The 15,290-nt window shown below is 45.9% G+C and overlaps 1 protein-coding gene across 12 annotated transcripts in view; it reads right to left on the bottom strand.

Moving 5' to 3' along the window:
* Positions 1-10,218: 10,218 nt before the first annotated feature.
* Positions 10,219-15,290, bottom strand: part of SNRK (SNF related kinase) — a 64,711-nt gene continuing 59,639 nt past the window's right edge. For all 12 annotated transcript variants that reach the window (XM_001142896.4, XM_516395.6, XM_063806710.1 and 9 more), the window contains one exon: positions 10,219-14,025. In XM_001142896.4, coding sequence (XP_001142896.2) covers positions 12,807-14,025 — 1,219 coding nt within the window. In that variant the 3' untranslated portion in view covers positions 10,219-12,806. The remainder of the gene's footprint in view (positions 14,026-15,290) is intronic.

Below are 15,290 nucleotides of genomic sequence, written 5' to 3'. Positions count from 1 at the left end.
CCTCAGGCACAAGGCCACGGGGGAGGGTGGATGTGGAACCAATTGGGTTGTGTCAAAAGGGATATTGGCAGGACGGGGAGGTTGCCGCGGTTTGCTAGGCTCTAGCTGGCTGGAGCTGTGGCGAGTTCCTCTTCTGTATCCCCCGGCCTGTCGTGGGTGCCATCTGGCACGCTGCAGGTGCTCAGGACTCAATGGCATAGTTGGAAGAGTAGGGGTAGAGGAACAGCGTGTCTGCTGCTCCACATTCTATAGCTCCCTCGTATCTAAGTTGGACTGAGGAAGACATCTAGGCCGATGCCGTCCCACCCACACCCTGGCCTCACACAGCCATTCCCTGCGGTCACGGTCCCCGCCTGGAACCCTGGGGGGCCCCCTTCCCTGCACCTCACTTCATCCCCCAGCCCTTCTGGCCACTGGCTCGCCCACTGTTCTCTTGTTGCTGGCCTCACCTCAGCCTCAGATCCAACCCCACCATGCCCCCCACGAGCCTCTTGCGGGCCCACCCTCCCTGGCGGTGCTGCCTTAGGGGCCCCTGGTGACCCTACCCAAGAGAACCTCCCCACTTTGACCACCCAGTTCCCCCGACACCCCTGAGGACTCCAGAGGGTGAACTCCCCCCGCCCCCCGCCCGACGGTTCCAGCCCACCTTCCTCCATGGCTTCCAAGAGCTGGGAGGCACCTGCTCGCGTGAGCAGATGTGGACACCAGAGGTACCAGCCCCGCGCCCGGCCAAGAAAAGTGCCCAGAGGCAGAGCAGCCAAGAGTCAGGAGGCTGAGACTGCAGCGGCCCCTGAGGGACGGACAGGGGCAGGTAGGAAAGGCTTCAGAACCCGGGTCCAAACTCCTCATGGCTTAGAGGAGGGAGGCCCACGCCGGGGAACCACAGGAGACTGAACCCAGGTATTTGGACCCCAGGCCCAGAGCTCTCCCGGCACCGGACAGCTTCCAAGGAGGACAGCTGGAGAGCAGCTGTCGGGCAGGGCGTGGGAAAAGAACCTCGGCCACCCTGGGGAGGCCCCAGTGAGTTAAGCCCAGGCCCCGTTCTCACGCGCAAGCCCGTTCAGCCTGCGGCCTCGGAGAAGGGTTCCCAGGGAGCCCCCCGCCCCTGCAAGTTGCTCAGACGGGCTCTAGGTGCCCCGCGGCTCCTGCGGTATCTGCGCAGACAGCCCTGCCCGAGCGCTCCTGCCTCACCTCAAAAGTGGCCAGGGAGGTCGTGACTGTCGCATGCATCCCTAACCTGCCTCCCTCAAGCCATGAGATACAGGCTGTCTCCAAGTCCCACAGATTGTCACTGGGACTTGACCCCAGTGGGGGTTTGGCCGCAGGCCCAATTCACTTCACAGCCCAACTCTTCTCTTTCACACAACCAGCGCAGACCGTGTTGAGCCCTGTGCTGGTGACATTTCCTAGGTGCCCTCCCCATGGGGGAGGGCTGTCCCACTCCACACAGGCGGCTCCTCTCACTCTCCAGTGCACTAAAGCCCCACACAGAGGCCAACAGAAATCCCAGAGCATCCCAGGGCTGCAGCCTCCGGGCAGGGGAGTCAGGCGGTGGACCCTTCCCCCTCATGGTGGCCACACTGCCAAACTCCTCATCAGCAGCTCAAAAGCTCAGACTTGAGAACAAATCTTTATTTTCGCAGCTTCAGTAGCAAATAAGAAGTGAATGCTCATGGCCAACCAGCCCTGCAGCAAAGCTGGATGGCCAAGAGCCCTCTGGGTCACTGTTGCCTCACGTTGTCCCCATTTAATAAAGGAACCCTGAGGCTTGCAGGGTTCAAGTGATTTCTCCACAGCCCATGTCCACCCACATCTGTCCTTTGCCATCTGTGCCAAGCCCCGCTTCCACACAGGCTCTGCCCGGCACCTGAGACCCGTGTTCCCAGCCTCAAACCCTGTGGCTCCTGCCCTTCTTCCAGCACGAAAGTAGCAACAGGAAGAAGGAAGGCCGAAGGCCACACACTGAGGACCGAAGGGTCCAGACTGGTCCTTACTAAGTTTTAAGAACCACATGACCCTGCAAGGACAGTGCCTGGCCAGTGCCTTGATAAACAGCCAGACAGTGTGGGCCTTGGTGAACTTCTTGCCAGTAGCTGAGTCTACAGGGTTGCCAGGCTCCAGGCCTCCCTGCATGCCCTCTACACCCCATCCAAGGGACCTGACAGAACCTGGAGCCTCCAGCACCTCTAGAAGCCCAACAGGACACAGCCAGGGGAGCTGTGTCCTCAGGCTTGGGAACACCCTTCTGTTCCGACCACAAGATGGGCCACAGCCACTTGAGGAGAAGGAAGATGCTTTTCCTGGTCCTGGGAAGGGAACCAGTCAGGTAGGCACCGTGGAAGGGTGTGGGGAGCCGCTTCCCAACTCTCCAGGAGTCAAAGTTAGGAGGTCTTGTTCGCTAGCCCAGGGCCCCAGTCAAGGCCTGCACCAGGGTGGGCAGGGAGCCTGAAATCAAGGCCTTGTGGCTGGAGCCAGGCTCAGCAACAGGGCCTCACGTTCCTCTGAGTGTGGCCACAGACCCTGGGAGAGCATCGCCTAGACCTTGTTCCATGCAGATGCCCAGTGCCACCACCCAGGCCTGAGAAGCCACATGGTGATGGTTTGGCCCAGGAATCTGTATCTTTAACAATGCTTGCATTGGATGCTGTTGCACGCTGAAATCCGAGAACCACAGCAGGTTAAAGAGCCTTGCTGGTTTCTGCCCAAGAGCAGCTGATGCTAAAGGCCCCTGCAGAGCCAGCCTCCTTCCCTGCCAACTTGCCACCATGGGGGCAGGTCTGGGGTGCTTCTATGGGGCTGCCAGGGATCTAGAGCCACAAGCATCCTGGGCCTGAACAGGATCCAGGGCAGAAAGGAGCAACAAGGTATGGGACCCAAGAGACCAGTTTCCTCCCCACCTGGCGTTAGATGACTGACATCTCCCACCATCCTCTGTAAGCCTTGGAGATTCTTGGGCAATTCAGAGTTGGCAGCAATCTCCACTCAGGAGGGAGGAGACCCTTGGCTTCCTGCTGATTGGTATGTGGGGGCCTCACATGATAGACAAGAGAAGTCTGATGAAGTTTGTCCCCTAAGTTTGTGGCACAGATCACGCTGATTGCATTTGGCTCAAGAAAGGTGGCCTCCTCGGTAGATCTTATAGTGCTGGTGAATTTCTTCAGTGAAAGGGGAAAACAGTGGCACAGAGCACATGGATTATGAGGCTTCTTCCCTTGTATTATTCCCACCCACCCATTATTACCTCCTGTTTTCACCGGAGAGTCCCACGGCCCAGGGGGTGGATAGATGCAGTCACTGCAAGAAGTGGAAGCAGAGCTTCAATAAATCCAGGCCAGCTGACCCTCTGTGGGAGAAAGGAAAACGCACCCCCAAGTCTCCCAAGGCCCAGGCCTGGGCAACCAGCTGAGGTGTGAAGAGCTTCTGGCCAAATCATCAAATTAATGTGTGCTCAATACAAGGAAAATCACTGTATATTTCTGAAAAATTAACCAGAAGGGCAACAGTAGGGTAGACGTGGATACGTGGATATGTACCTCCCTTTACATAACTGTCCAGCTCAGAAAACAGAAACCAAAGGTGTCTCCATCCTAAGGGAGACTGAAGAGCAACTAACCGTCACCTCTACCTCCCCTTCCCAGAACACAAGGCCACAAACTGGCACCCAGAGTTTGTCCTAGCAAGTGGGGTCAATAAAGACAGGGAGGGCAATAGTGTGGCACAAACGACTGTTTTCTGGGACTTGCCCGCCCTTCTGCCACCATACTGGGGTGGCCTGCCTGGTCATGGTGCCCTTGTAAGCCGTTTGCTGCAGGAGCTGCTCTCCAGCTATAAATGGCTCTGTAGCTGCTGGCATTTGCACCACAGCAGAAGGAAGAATGCAGGCTCGGATTTGCAGTAATAATCTGAATCCAGTGACGTGGCAGGCCTCCACCTAAAATACGTCCACTGATGCAGGATTTTGCTGCAATTCTTGCACAAACACGTTGATGACATTGATTCCTAATGGACAGAAGGCATCTTAGGGACTGAGAGGCACTTCTTGCCTAGTTCCAATTTCCTCTCAGACAGCTGGTCCCAGGGAATGGCCATCCAGACCAGGGAAGCTACCTAGAGCTGGAATTCTTTGGGAAATGTTGTGAGCCCAGGTCTTAGCCCCTGAATCTGAATGGTTCCTCATCATGAGGTGTAAGAAGTGGCTTCACCTAGTTTCATCTACATGCCTACAATCTCTTAGGACCAGATGTATCACGGAATTTTGACTTGTTCAGGTGTTAGAAAGGTAACAAGATGCATATACATGTGTTATGCTGTTATGCAACAGCTTGAGTGTGGTATAAAGTGGACTCCTATAGTCAATTGCCTTAATATTGCTTTCCTCAGCCCTCTGTTACCAGAAGGTCAAAGGCAAAGTTGACATAGAGCCATCTTCTCACACCTCTCCCCACCCAGCTGGGCAGCCTGAGGAGTGGGCTCCAGGATCAGGTAAACAGTGCATCCCTGGCCAAGACTCTTTTCTGAGCCTCATTGCCCCCTGCAAATGAAATGCAAACAACAGCCTGCCCTGCCCATCCCTTTCTGTGGGGTTCCATCAAAATAACAATTCTGCATTCTCTGGCTTTTAAGCCTCTGAAGTCTGCCTTTGAGAAGAGGTTCACACACCATGCCTCTTTTGCCCAAACACTTTTTTTTTTTTTTTTTTGAGACGGAGTCTCCCTCTGTCACCCAGGCTGGAGTGCAGTGGCACGATCTCCACTCACTGCAGCCTCTGCCTCCCAGGTTCAAGCAATTCTTCTGCCTCAGCCTCCCGGGTAGCTGGGACTACAGGCACGTGCCACCAAACCCAGCTAATTTTTGTATTTTTAGTAGAGACGGGGTTTCACCATGTTGGCCAGGCTGGTCTTGAACTCCTGACCTCATGATCCGCCAACCGTGGCCTCCCGAAGTTCTGGGATTACAGGCATGAGCCACCATGCCCGGCCAGATGACTCTTATTATTTTGAGGTATGTTCCTTCAATACCTAGTTTATTGAGAGAGTTGAACATGAAAGCATGTTGAATTTTGTTGAAAGCCTTTTCTGCATCTATTGAGATAATCATGTGGTCTCTGTCTTTATTTCTGCTTATGTGATGAGTCACATTTATTGAGTTGCATATGTTGAACCAACCTTGAATTCTGGGGATGAAGCCTACTTGATCATGGTGGATAAGCTTTTTGATGTGCTGCTGGATTTGGCTTGCCAGCATTTTGTTGAGGATTTTTGCATCAATGTTCATCAAGGATATTGGCCTGAAGTTTTCTTGAGTCTCTGCTAGGTTTTGGTATCAGGATGATGCTGGCCTCAAAGAATGAGCTAGGAAGGAGTCCTTCCTCCTCAATTTTTAAGAATAGTTTTAGTAAGAATGGTGCCAGCTCATCTTTGTACATCTGCTAGAATTTGGCTGTGAATCTGTCTGGTCCTGAGCTTTTTGGGGGTGGTAGGCTATTTATTACTGATTCAATTTCAGAGCTCATTATTGGTCTGTTCAGGGATTGTTTTTTCCTGGTTCAGTCTCGGGAGGGTGTATGTATTCAGAAATTTATCCATTTCTTCTAGATTTTCTAGTTTGTGTGCATAGAGGTGTTCATAATATTCTCTGATGGTTATCTGCATTTCAGCGGGGTCAGTGGTAATATCCTCTTTGTTGTTTCTAATTATGTGTATTTGGATTGTCTCTCTTTTGCTCTTTATTAGTCTAGCTAGCAGTCTATTTTATTAATGTTTCCAAAGAAACAATGCCTGGATTCGATCTTTTGAATGGTTTTTCGTGTCTCAATCTCCTTCAGTTCAGCTCTGATTTTGGTTATTTCTTGTCTTCTGGTAGCTTTCTTAATTTCTGCCTAAATTTCATTATTTATCCAAAAGTCATTCAGGAGCAGGTTATTTAATTTCCATGTATAATCATATGGTTTTGAACAATTTTCTTAGTCTTGATTTCTAATTTTATTGCACCATGGTCCAAGAGAGTCATTGGTATGTTTTCACTTCTTTTGCATTTGCTGACGATTGTTTTATATCCAACTGTGTGATCAATTTTAGAGTATGTGCCATGTGGCAATGAATTTTAAAACAACAGCAGAGCATCAAACTTAGTGTGGGACTCTTCTAAGTGTGGTGCCCCCCAAATGAGTATAAAGGTCACATACACACATGAAGCCAGCTCTGCCAGCAGGACATTGACTCAGTCTTGTTTCCACCTTCATGCTGGTGTTCCCCTTAGTGACTGTTTCTACCAGTGGCCCCACCCTACCCCCCACTCTTTTCATCTTCTAATCCAGAAACCTTGGAGTCCTTGTAAAAGGATAAAGGAATCAAGAAGCAAAATGAATGCTGTCTCAGCAAAGTCCACTGCTACCTCCTGTGGCTCACACAGGGACCTCCAGATGATTAGAGCCCTGCTCACACTCTTCAGTTCTCCACTCTCTGCATTCTTCCTCCCTGCTTCGCCCTTCTTCGAATTCCCTGACCCTGATAGCGGTGCTGTGCAGACACATCACCACCTCTGATCCATCAACTTGTGCTAATTTAAATCACCATTTTCTTCTCCAAGGGCATTATGAACTGGCAAGAACCACGATTCATTTTTTTCTCTTCTGACTTGCCAATCTGTAACACCTTGCTCAGAGTAAGGTGTCCAGCAAGTGCTTAGTCCTGGATTCAGACGTCCTGAAAAATACGACTCTCTCCCTGGTAGTCACAATGTCCTTAGGCCCTAATAGCTCAAAAAGGGCTACATCCTATTTCCCCTTCTCATCTGTCTCTCCCCAGATCCCAGAAGTCTGAGAAACCTCATCCCTGCTGAGCAGCTGTAGGGGGCAGAAGGGCCATGGATTGATAACCACCCGAAGTGTGACATCTCCTGTGTTTGGCCTGTTCAAGGACTAGCAAGGAGGTTATTGCAGCCAGAGCTGAATGAGCAAGTTGAGAGGAGCAGATGTGATAACTGGGGCAGAGGACACACTAGGGCCTTGTGGGCCACCACACAAGGATTAAACTTAAATCTGAGATGGAAAACCATGGAAGGATTTTGAGCAGGGGAGTGACCCACTATTTAGATTGCTGTTTCTGGCCAGGATAGAATTAGAGGAATTTGATTGACCCTCTTGCCTTAAACAACTAGGAAACCAAACAAAATATATGGAGCAATAGTTTCCAGACATTGAGCAACAGACAGCATAGGGCTGTCACCCCGAGAGAAGGGAGGCAAATGAGGTGAGCCCTGAGTTGAATGCCCCAGATCACTGCCCAAAGGCAGTTGCCAGAACACAGAGAGGGAAAGCCCAAATAGTCTGGTTGAGTTGAGCAGGTAGTTTGAAGTTCAAGATCAATGTGCAGGGCAGAGAGGAGGGAGCTGCACAGATAGTGAGCAAGCTCCAAAAGAAAATCTGTGGTCTTTGGTTGAGTACTGATCAGTACTTATGAGAAAACTACCTGAGGCTGGAGAAAGAACCACTGGAAAGCAGCAGGCTGAACAATGCTCAGAACTTACCCAAGGCTGGTAATAGTTCATGTTCCTACCAGCCAGAGTAGAAAAGCCTCAACAGAGTCCCTAGAGAGGTATTGCCTCAGTAGTGGGCCAAATTAGCCCTAGACTGAAGACTGCTCAGGATCTGCCCTAACAGTTTAAAAGTGAGACATGAAGGATCCAATGATTTTAAATAACTTCAGTCCAAAATGAAATCCAATACTTCTCACACGAATACAAAAAATTCCAGCATTCAACAATGCAAAATTCAGTGTCCAGCATTGCAATAAAAATCAATCAAGAATTTTTATACCCAATGATAATATCTTTCATAAAGGAAAAGTAATTTTTCAAAGCAAAAGCTGACAGAATGTAATGCCAGCAGATCTGCATTATATGAAATGTTAAAGAATGTTCTACAGGCAGAAGGAAAACCAAACTGTGGATCTACACAAAGAAATGAAGAGTGCTGCAAATGACAAATATGTAGCTAAAATACTCCCCCCCCATGTTTAATCCCTTAAAAACTAGTTAAAACAATATTTATAAATATACAAAAATAAAATGTATGACAACAGTAGTATAAAGAACAGGAAGAGGAAAATAGAGGCATACAGTTGTAAGGTTTTTACATTCTACATGAAGTGATATATTAAGATAGACTGTGATATAATAAAATACATGTATTGCAAATCTTATAGCACCCCCTGAAAAACAAGAGTTACAGCCAATAAGCCAATAGCGGAGATAAAATGGAGTAACAAAAGGTGCTCAGTTAAACCAAAACAAGGTAGCAAAAGAGGGAAAAAGAACAGACGAGACAAATAGAAAACTAGGTAGGTTTAAACTCAACCATATTGACAATTACACTAAATGTAATACATCTAAACCCTCAATCAAAGACAGACATTTGCTGATGGGATAAGAAAGCAAGCTCGAACTATATGATATCTGCAAAAAACAAACTTTAAACATAAAGACACAATAGGTTAACAGTAAAGAATGGAAAAAGATATATTCTCACAAGTCAAAAGAAAGCTGGAGTGACTATATCACTATCACACAAAGTAGATTTCAGAACAAATAATTTACCAGGCATAAAGAAGGAACATTTCATGAGGACAGGGATCAATTCATTGATATGACGTTAACAATCTTAAATGCTTATGTACCAAACAACAGAGCTTCAAATTTTCTAAAATAACACTGCTAGAACTAAAAGGAGAAATAGACAAATCCACAACTATAGTTGGAGATTTCAACACTCCTCTCTCAATAATTGAGACAGAAAATCAGTAAGAATATAGAAAACTTGAACATTATCAACCAACTTGAACGAACTGACATGTATAGGACACTCCACCAATAGCACTTTCCAAGCACTCAGGAAACATTCACCAAGATAGGTCGTATGTTGGGCCATAAAACAAGTTTCAGTAATTTCAAAAGATTTAAACTATAGAAAGCATGCACTGATAAAAACAGAGTTAAACTAAAAATTATAGAAACCTATGTGGGAAAACCCCAAATATTTGGAAACTAAACACGTTTCAAAACATGGTATGATTTGGCCTTTAAAATGATCTCTCATACTGCTAAGTGGAAAATAAATGAGAAAGACAAGGGCAAATGCAGGGAAACCCTTTAAGAGGCATTTACAGTTGAGTGTCACGGACTAGAGTGGTAGTGGTGGTGGCAATGAGAAGGAGTCAACTGTGAAAGGCAAGTTAAGATTTGCTCATAAACTGAATGTTGGGATGAAAAAGTGGATGACACCAAGATTTTCAGCTTGAATGAAACTATTGAAGGCTAGGAGTTGATATTTATTAAGATGCGTGCGCTAGTAAAAGGATTTGAGGGGAAAGATTAGGGGTTTTGAACTTGTAAAAATTGAGATGCTGTAGACACACAGACACATCCAAGTAGAAAAGTCAAATAGATAGTTGAAATCCAGTGTTCCCAGGGTATGTGGGCTAAATATATTTTGGGCTTCTATCAGCATATAGATACTAGACTAACTGAGATCAGGAGTCACTGCAGATAGAGCAGGGGTCCAGAATTGAACATTGGGACATTCCAAATTTAGAGGTTGGAAGAATGAGGAAGGACCAGTGGACCTGAAGAGCAGCAAGGCAGAAGTGAGATACTGAAAGATGGGAAGTTCATAAGGAAGAAAGTGAGCAATTCATCAAATTCTAACATGGGATTGAAAATTGATCACAGGAAGTGGTTGCATGAGGCTGGAGTAAAGGGAGTTGCGGACAAGGTAAAGTATGCCAAAGGGCACAAGATTTCTTTGGCGGGGGTGGTTGTAAAAGTCAATTATGGTAATGGTTGTGAGAACTGAGTAAGAGTAGCTGACCTTGGAATCACAGTAACAGGAGGAAGGGCAGAGCATGTGAATGTGTACGAAGGAAGGGAGGAAGGCAGAGGTGGGAACTTGTGGCAGTTCTCATTGCTTCCCTTTATTCAATTAGGCAGCATGGTGACCAGCAGAGTGAGGAAAGGAGATGAAATAGAGAAATAAAGTAAGTATACTTAATGGGCACCCTGGCCCCACCTCTGATTTGTAGCCATGAGTTTAAACATAATAATGACTGTACTTTTTCAGCCAAATCTGGTGGTGCAGGCACAGGGCATGGAGAAGGCTGGGTTTAACTGAGGTGGGATCACACAAAGCTGCACTCATGAGAAGCAATACAACACAGGACACGGTTTATATTGCTGAACACCAATATGTCACTTTATTATTTGGATTTTTTTTCCCATTTGTCACATACCTGTCAATGTTTACACAATGAGGGAAATCAACCAGCATTGGAAGCAACTGACCAAATCAGTTGATAATTCTGTACCCTCTTAACACACATCAATTTTCACTTGGTAGGGATTATCTTTAATTCCGTCTCACAGCTATTCTTAAAATTGGTGTCAAGATTGTCACATCTTTAAATACAGATAGAATTGCCAGAAGTACATAATTATATATATACACACATACAGAAAAATACAAGACTAACTGTTTTTCCACAATATTTAATTTATACACTACTGTAACTATATGCAACTTTTGAAGACAGGTTAAGGGGTACAAGTAACTGTTTAGAGCAAGTAAGTAGTTTGGTCCAATATTATCTTAATGTAATGGTTTTTCGCTCCCTCCCTTTTATGTGACGACATACTATGACATACAAAACATGCACAATCATTCACTTATAAACAAAGGAGTAAGACACCACTCAGACTGACATTTGTATACCCCAAGGGTCAACCACACAACTAATAAGGCTATAATACAGCTATGCAGCATAAATGGTCAACACTGCTGATCCTAAAGTGAGCACCATATATACATCTGAATATAAAAAACCATTGAAACCAAACACATATGGGTTAGTTAAAAGGTGCCATTCCAAGGCTATACATAATCACAGGAAAAAGTATTTACACTGCTTGGAAAACAGCTGCAACAAAGAGTTTATTGCCAATGCCCTTTATAAACTTCTCTCCTATGTTTAATACAGATGTTACGCTCACTATCTATGTGAACCACACATCTTATTTCTGGCCCTTTATAAGATCCCTGCTCAAGAATTTCAAGCAAATATGTTCTATGGCTTCACCCACACATCTATTCTCATAGCTTTCAAATTATAAATATCACAATGAACTAGAGCTGTAGCTTAAAACATCTAGCCTAGGTCTAGAAAGTAAAATAAGTATTTTAAGTATCATTTTTACTTAGTTTAGTAAGTATACTGTGAAATTCAGAGTTCTGAGTAAAATATATTTATCCTAAAGTAGCAGAGTCAGTGTGTACTTGAAGAAACAGTGACCACAGCAATGCAGTTCTTTGGTGATGTGCCCACTCTCTGAATTACAGGACCAGATGCGTCTCAGTCCGTCACCTCAGAGACATGACTCGGGGCTGAAGAGTGGGGAAGGGCCCTGGGTCCCAGACACATGCTATCACCAATGTTGCTAAGCACTGCTTTTAAGACTCCCAGGGCACTGCATGAAAAAACAGCAACTGGCCCCTTCCATAATCAGCAATTTGCAATATACAGTGTCCTACAAGATAGAATGCCACAACAGATGATTATCTGGTCAAAAACAGTCTTTGTACAGGAATAGGTTAAAGCAAGAGTTCTTTGATTATTGTTTTGGCAGAAAAAGGCAAAGTGAAAAACAATTCCAGAAAAAAAAGTTACGAAGCAGGCTTTGTGCATTTTTGTTTGCTGTATGTGTGAATTTTACCCTTTTATGTATATTTTTTCATCAGCCAATTTCAAAGCTAGCTGAGCCAAAGGATATAACTGAATGAAAATAACAAAAGAGATAATCTAATTACCAAACTCCTAAAAACCAAATTCCAGTAGGTTTTAATTCATGGGGTTTTGACTTTGCCAACATTTGTGTGCACCTTCTGTACTAGGCCCTATAGTTCTTCTATCTACATGGAAATCCTGCAGTGTGCCCTACAGGAAGGAATTTACACAGAGCATCTTTTTGTTCTGTTAGACAGACATACACTCTCTAAGTAGAGTTAAGACATCATCACTTCATCACATTACAAAATAAGATTGTCTGCTTGTAATTTATCACTACAGGGGAAGCTGCCTTATAAATCTAAGTACTTTATCTCACCTATTACAAAAACAAGGAAATCTTTTTCAGTTAAATTTTCAGAGCCCAAACTTTGTTTTTACACTATAGCTTAAGACAAACAGGTGTGGGTATGTTCAACTGTGGTTTAAGGTTCTCAGTGCAGACACTCACTGTCCTCTGCTCTGCACAGGCCATGGACAGCTGGGCGGCACAAGGTCGCTAGCTGGCTCCAGGCCTGTGGGCATCACAACGTTATTGCTTTGGTTCTGTCTCAGACACCAGAGAGTGTGTCTCAGAGCCTAGAGTTTCCACATCACAGAAGGTCAGGACAGGAATTCAGATTTTTCACAAAGAAAAGCATTTTTTCTCTCTCTAGGTTAAGTGCAGAACATCAAATTTCTAAGTGCTCCATTTATAAGAGGTTCCAGATATACATCTTGATTTAATCCTGATCATCCACATTAAAATTATGAATGTAAAAATTACATAATAGGCTTTTCGGCTGGGAAAGAAAAGTGTCTAGCAGCATGCACAAAGACCATGCATTGTCACATCATCAGGCGAACAAATGGAAAGGTAATAAATAATTGCTCCTAACGCCCACTTTAAAATAGTAAAACCAAATGGAACAGTGAAGTGAGCCGGTCTTCACTGCTCTGAGCAGGAAGCGTGCTAGCGGCCAGATGGGGCCACAGTCAGATGACATGGCAACAGCTGGCTGGGCTGGATGCGCACAGCAGCCCCTCCTTAGGGTTCCGCTGGATGTTCACAGAGATGGTCTTTTCGCACAGAGGTAGCTGCAGCACGTTATTTTTCAGGTTCTTGCTCTTTATCCGTTCCAATTCAGTGGTGGTATCTGCCATGTGGTCAGAGAAAAACTTTATGCCGCCCACTGCAGGGGCCTGCCCTGCATTCCCTGTGGAGCTAATGCACATTTTCCATGTAGATTTCTCTTGGACTTTCACACTGGAAAATGACAAGCCATTCTGTGGATCAATAATGTACTTGGTGCTCCCATGAAGCTGGGAGCCGAGGCAGAGGCTCATGAGTTTGAGGCTCTCAACGAGCTCCCCAGCACTGCGAGAGGCCAGCTGCATGGAGTTGCTGGGGCCGGCACAGCGGCGTGTGGTACCCGATGTATTGGTGGGGTTGCCACCCGAGCCGCTGGAGGGGCTGCCCCCACCAGCATTGTTCTCACTGGGGCTGGCCTTGTCCACCCCTCCACTGGCATTGCTCGGCTTGCTCTGGCCCCCGCCATCCCCCTCACTGCCAGGGGGCCCCTCGCTGCTATCCCGTCGGTGCCAGGAGTAGGTGAACCCGCTATCTTTATCGAGCCGCCGCCGGCTTTCAGAATCATCATCACTGGTCTCCGAACTACTGCAGCTGGAGCCCCGGCCCTGACTTTTCCTCCGGTGGTAGCGTTTGTGAACTGTACCTGGAGAAGCTATATTCATCTTTAACCTGCTCAACTTGGGAGGCAGATTCTCATCCATGTCAAACTCATCATCAGACTCCCCTTCCTCAAAGATCTGGTTGAGGACGGGCGCACTCTTCCTGGATGTCAGGCGGTTGGTTACAGATGGCTTCCGGCGCAAAACCACTTGTGTTGAGAGAGACATGGGTTTCTTGTCCTCCTCATCTTCCTCTTCATCTTCTTCCACCCTGAACAGACACTTCCGCCCACTGGCTGTGGGTTTTAAGCTTGCGGGTGGCACCGTAGAGAGTGCTGGTCCAGCCAACTCAGGGAGGTCATCTTTCTTAGCTGAGTCACACAGGCCTTTGCTCCTGTGGCCATTGAGGACACTGTCAGCAGCCCGAGCAGGAGACTGAGGGACAGTCGTGTGGGACAAAGGAGTGGCCGTGAGGTCATCCTCAAGGTCCTGGGGTACATCAATTTTGGTTGGCCATGACTGCCTATGTAACAGATAGATTGGGGGGAAAAAAGCCATATAATCATTATGCAGATGATAGTAAAGTACATCACATTGAACTTACTGGGACAAAATCTACAGACTTAAAGAAAAAAGCAGCAGCCTTGCAAACCCATTCAACATCCTGTAAACATCAGCAAGGCCACCAGAAGGGCAAATGTGGTTTTGAAACATGGTTCAGTTTGTGGCTTATTGGCCAAGTGAAAACTTCATCACAGGTGTCAGAAAAGAAAATAGGGCAAAGAGCTACTCCATCTTTTCTATACAAAAGCTTTATACTAAACATTTTTTAGAAGCCCATGGAGGTTATTGGCAAAGCAAAACCTAAACACCACGTCTTGTTTCTTTGGTTCTTAGATCACATAAAGGTATATTACTACAAATAAAATTCACCTGAAATTTCCAGGGCTCCTGATTTTACCATGGGGTAAGAACTTGGTGTTTATAAAATGAAATGGAAACAGTTTAATGGATCTGAATTTTAAAAAAGTTATTAACACGTATACATCATACAAAAACATATAAAAATCTCCTCTCCAATTAAAAAAACTCACTAAGTTAAATATAAATATCTGGCTTTTGAGACAGGGTCTCACTCTTTGTTATTCAGGCTGGAGTGCAAGGGCATGAATGCAGCTCACTACAGCCTTGACCCCCTGGGATATCAAGCAACCCTCCCACTTCAGCCTCTCGAATAGCTGGGACTATAGGCGCACACCACCGTGCCAGCCTTAAATAAGTATATTTTTAAATGCCCATACAAGAGTAGTGAATAACAAAATTCACCATTATTTAAACTTTCATTTTATCTCCCAACCTGGAGCTGGAGTTGCCAAAGTAACAAGAATACTGCTTGGTACCCAAAGAAGATGAATTTTTTAAATGAGGCTCTCTAGCTGCTATTCTGAATAAACGTCTCTGAACTGTCAACTATCCTCTCTCCCCAGGGGGGGATAGTCATATAGTTATAATAATAAAGCAGGAACAAAATTTTACCAGTGGCCACTGTATGTGGAATATCTACTAGACTTGCTATGTGCAAGTTTTCTTTTGTTTTGCACAGGTTCCCCTTTAATGAAATAAACCTGTCGTTAAAAAAAAATTTAAATTTGAGGCTAAGAAGCAGTATTCTCTGAAGTGGTCATAACCGAACAATGACTAACACTGTGTGGCCACGTCCTGCTTATGGGTTAACTTCTTGGTTTTCCATTCCAGAACTATCTGGGTGCAGTCTATGAGATGCCTACC

The sequence above is a fragment of the Pan troglodytes genome, chromosome 2, assembly GCF_028858775.2.
Source record: "Pan troglodytes isolate AG18354 chromosome 2, NHGRI_mPanTro3-v2.0_pri, whole genome shotgun sequence".
Taxonomy (NCBI): Eukaryota; Metazoa; Chordata; class Mammalia; order Primates; family Hominidae; genus Pan; species Pan troglodytes.
Note: the sequence above shows the minus strand (reverse complement) of the source record. Positions and strands in the feature narration are given on the sequence as shown.